The 4790-nt window shown below is 45.2% G+C and overlaps 1 protein-coding gene across 13 annotated transcripts in view; it reads right to left on the bottom strand.

The window, feature by feature from the left end:
• SYNE2 (spectrin repeat containing nuclear envelope protein 2) overlaps positions 1-4790 on the bottom strand; it is a 405273-nt gene that overhangs the window by 43713 nt on the left and 356770 nt on the right. For 2 of the 13 annotated variants that reach the window (XM_037740446.1, XM_037740447.1), the window contains exon 1: positions 2581-3223. The exons of the other annotated variants lie outside the window; for them this stretch is intronic. In XM_037740446.1, the coding sequence (XP_037596374.1) occupies positions 2581-2600 (20 nt within the window). In that variant the 5' untranslated portion in view covers positions 2601-3223. Of the gene's footprint in view, positions 1-2580; positions 3224-4790 lie in introns of those variants that run through there. 13 annotated transcript variants of the gene reach the window in all.

Raw genomic sequence — 4790 nt, 5'->3', positions numbered from 1 at the left:
TTTTTTTTAAGACAGAGTTTTGCTCTTGTTGTGCAGGCTGGAGTGGTACAATGGCAAAATCTTGGCTCACCGCAACCTCCGCCTCCTGGATTCAACCAATTCTCCTGCCTCAGCCTCCTGTGTAGCTGGGATTATAAGCATGCATCACCACGCCCAGCTAATTTTTTGTATTTTCAGTAGAGACAGGGTTTTACCATGTTGGTCAGGCTGGTCGTGAACTCCGGACATCGTGATCCACCCACCTTGACCTCCCAGAGTGCTGGGATTACAGGCGTGTGCCACCGTGCTAGGTCCAAAGCTGCTGTTCTTAAGCACTACCCAACCTCTCACATAATCCCACACACACTACCGTGCACATATGGGAGGTACAGGATTGTTTTGTTGCTGTCAGAGAACATGACCAGAAGTCTGGACTCATAGCTCAGGACACACTGGGGGAAGGATCTGGTATAATGGCTGCTACAGCTTGGGGTTCTTAGCTGGTGCCTGGGGAGGAGGGCAGAAGGCTCAATACATGCTGCTCACATTTCCCTTCCATGATTTTCTTTCAGTAAACACTTAACCATTGCTTTGTCTTGGATCCTGTACACACCCTGAGGATTCAGAGATCACTAGAGGATAGGCCTTCTTCCCAGAGAGGTCATCACCTAACTTAGATAAGCTGCTCAACAAATAGCTGTTGGAGGCAGGGTGCGGTGGCTCGTGCCTGTAATCCCAGCACTTTGGGAGGCCGAGGCAGGTGGATCACTTGTGGCTAGGAGTTCGAGGCTAGCCTTGCCAACATGGTGAAACCCTGTCTCTTAAAAAAAAAAAAAATAGCTGTTGAAGGAGTGAATGATGTTCACTCATACCTTTCGATCTATCTGATTTGTCTTCTTCATAAAAGAGGTGGCCATGTTAGATTGTAAAGAAAAGAGGTAAAGACCCAGCATATCAGAGCCCTTTTTGCCGCAAAGCAGCGTGCTGCCATCCTAGGGGCCACTGTGCTCCTCAGCCCTGGTTTCACACGGGCCAGTGAAGTGCTGCCAGACACTCACATCAGAGGCTTACTTAGTGCAAATTCAAGAGGAAGTGACAAAGCACTCATCCAGCCAGGATGTAGCCGGTATATCCCAAACTCCATCCAGAGGAGTAACAGCCCTAAATGCCTGGGAATACGAATGCCGTTCCTCAGATCATCCGGTAACCACTTATTCTGGGACCCATCAGGTGCACTGCTGAGTATGCATCGTTCCGTTCTGTACAGACACTGCCATCTAATTATCACCTCTCCCAGGTCAGGAAGTATTTGTCTTCTGCACACCCAGGCAACTGACCTCCACATGTGAGGCCTTGTTAATACTGCTCTCGAACAATTTAAAATCTCGAGTTAATATCTGGAAATAAGAAAACCTATTCAGAACCCAGCCTGCCGGCACACAGAAGCAACCTCAGCACTGCCTGATATCAGCTACCTGAGCCGGCTGCTGCCATGGCCCTCATCTCTGCAGCTGCCCAGGTTTTCACCCAGGTGCTCTTAGCATTTCTCACACAGACACTTCAACAAATAACGTTTCTCCAGGAAAAGGCAGCATTTTAAAACCCAGTTCTGAGAATCAGAAAAAGAAAATTTTTAAGTACAAAAGCCAAGTTTTCCACCTGCGTAGGCTCTTTACTGGGAGACCTGAACAAAAGCAAAATGTGTTCTACGAAAGCAAACAAAAGAATTATGCCTAAGAGTCACTTTAAATTAGAAGAGTTCTTCTGCAGCGACTATGGGTAAAAATGCAGAAAAGAATCAAGGCACATAAAGTTTTTCTTTTAACTAGCGATGGATGAGAATATAACATTGATGAACACTGCTCTCCTTCCAAACGAACAAAATCAAGCCAGGTTAGCATCATGCTATATACCAAGCCTAAGCCTTTACAATGTATGAGGAAGGCTTTACATGTCAAATTTATACACATGGAATAATTTGCCATTTAGTCCTATCCTCTAAGTGCTCAGGAGTCTACAGTTAAATTATAATAAAAGCCCTAAATCAGCCTAAGTTAACAAAACAATTCCTATGTCCATGTGGACAGCCTTATTTAAAAAATACTAAGGAAAACTGAGATGGTTCAAGTATCTGAATTTGTACTAATATAAACAAATAGTCAAACCTGTGGGCAGCTGTCAGTTCCAAAAAACACTGTTCAAATCCTGTACAATTGTACCTTTTTACGTGACTAAACATCCTTATGGCAAAATAATGCATTACTCCAAGATCCTGAAGCTCTGATTTAGGGGCAGAGGCATTACAATACACATCTGAGCTCACTGCCTCTTTGAAGCATTTTTGTCACCGGAGGACTTCCATTTTCCACACGGCATAATCGCTCCTCTGCCCTGCTTGTCAGAGGCAGACTGCAGACACCACACGCATGCTGACGCTAGGAAAGAACCCATCCCCCGATGGCTGAGCACACACACTCTGCAGCCACCATCTCATCGGTGATTTCTATTGTAACCAAAGCGACACGGCCAGAGAGCAAGACACAAGGGACAGCAGCTGGCGCCTCGGCCCTATGCAGAGCTGATGACGAAAATGGCACTTACTGTTGATGAGAAAAAATCATTCCTTATGTTTAAGCGAAAGCTCCAAGTTCCCGGCTGCACCTCCACCTCCCAGGGCCGAGGCAGCCCCTCCCCCTGCCCGGCGTGCCCTCTTCACTGGTTCAGCATCTTGCACAGAGGCGGACTCAGCCCTCTCCAAGGCTCCTTGTGGGCACGGCTGGCTGGCAGGCACAGGGCAGTGCCAGCGGGAAGGAAGACACCTTCTTCTCCCCTGCTAATTGCAATTTTTAATCTCAGTTTTCTCCCTTCCAATAAACAAATATCTCCAGCTCTTTCCTCACACACACAGTCTTTGTTCTGAGGCTCCAGGATTGCAACGCTGGGAGAAGAAAGTCACAGTGTTATCTTGGCTATGGGTTATTTATGAAGTGCTATAAACAGAGAGAAGAAACATTTAGATTTGGGGCATGCAAAAGAGGATTTCTGTCCTCAAATTAAATTTCTCTGTTTCAGGTTTAAAAGAAACAGCGAAATTGGAAGCCCCTGAGTCCAGTAGGGATACCTTCCTCTCATCCTCTTAAAGAAGAAATTTCCCTGTGGGGGTTTTCTGCTCTGTCCTTTTGGTCCTAAACATCTTGGTTTAGAAGGGTCAGAGAGTTCATTTAGTTCATCTGATTTGTGCCAAAAAATTCAATTTTGCAGTATAAAGGGAATTTGGGACTTTGCAGAGGAAAAAAATTTGTAATTTTCCTTGCTAGCTCCTCCCAGGGTTTACCATAATGTGAGTGTTCTACAATTTCTCCTTATTCATAGCCTCAGTTTCTCCCGACAATCCTAAGTGGCAGTGCTCGGCTTGTGTCCAGGCTACCTTAGACTCATTCCCAGCCTTATTCTGAGACTCGATATCATTTTTCAGGAGTCCCTAAAGCCCAACATTTAGTCATTATTACATCCCCACCTTGAACAAAGCAAACACGTGCTACACCAGTGGAATCCGAAGTACAGATGTGGCAATAGCTCACCCAAAATGCCGCATTAACTCAGGCCCACATGGTTGGCTGTTCCTGCAGCCTGCTAAACGTGAACCTCTGAGGCTGGACGTGCCTGATGCTGGCCATCAGCCTACTTGCTCATTACCCCAGTGATGGCTGCTCTTTCCTTGGGGGAGTTCTCCGACTCTCAGGCATTTCTGCAGGGTCTGGGAGCGGGGGCCACCCATTCTAGAGGTAGAAGGATCAGGCTGATGAAGTGAGGGGCCTCACATCTGGCTTTCCCTGTGCTAAAATAACCTCTCAATCCTTCCAGTCCCATTGGATCAGGAAACCTGCTAAGACCAACACAAGTCAACTTTGTGACTAGCAGCATTGTTTGCTCTTCCAAAAAACCTTGAGAAAATACAGATAAAAGGGGAACAATGAAAAGCTTTATCGGCTTAAAAAGGCACATGTATTCCTGCCCATTCTGCAAGGCATGGAAAACAATCTTAACTCACAATTGCCATGGTCATAACTTTGGAGTTTAATGATAACATTTTAATTGCCACTATTATAAAGTAGGTGGGCTTTTCAGTTTGGTAGGCAAAATGTGAAGGATATGCTTGGTTTAAAAGTTCCTTTTGATGGATTTGGTATTTCTGATAGTGAGAGCAATTCGGTTTAAACAGGAAGGAGCTAATCTTTGAGGTCATGCAGTACTAGGAAAGTCCCTCCATATCAGTGGCTTCATAAGGATGACAGGCCTTGCTAGTGGTGCTACCATCAGAGAGAAATTTAGGAGAGAAAACATGAAATTGATGACATTTGTTCACGACACGTTGTAACACGACACATTCTTCCATAATGAACATTTAGAAAGTACAAATAAGCAAAAAGAAAATTAAAATCATTTTCGTTAAAATGATTCCAACCAAGAGAAAAACCAATGTAACCTTTCTGGGGCGGTGGGGGGTGGGAATGGGTATGCCTTTCCACTTCACTGTCGAACCTATAGAAGGCACTGAACGCTTTCCTCAGATTATTTGCACATGCCGCTAGAAAGAGTCTTTAAAAAGAGTTCCTCAACCTGATCCCAAGACTCTAAAGGAATTCACCAAGATGTGTAACCTGCCAGAGGGACTCACTGAAGACACAGCCCAGCCTGTGGCTACAGAGCTCCTGCGTCATAGGACAAGCCACGGTTTTCATTCATGAAACAGGCAGGGCATTATGGGAAACAAAAGTAGATGAATTTTTAAGTTCAACTATTGGGTTCTT

The sequence above is a fragment of the Cebus imitator genome, unplaced genomic scaffold, assembly GCF_001604975.1.
Source record: "Cebus imitator isolate Cc_AM_T3 unplaced genomic scaffold, Cebus_imitator-1.0 Scaffold83, whole genome shotgun sequence".
NCBI classification, from domain to species: Eukaryota; Metazoa; Chordata; class Mammalia; order Primates; family Cebidae; genus Cebus; species Cebus imitator.
Note: the sequence above shows the minus strand (reverse complement) of the source record. Positions and strands in the feature narration are given on the sequence as shown.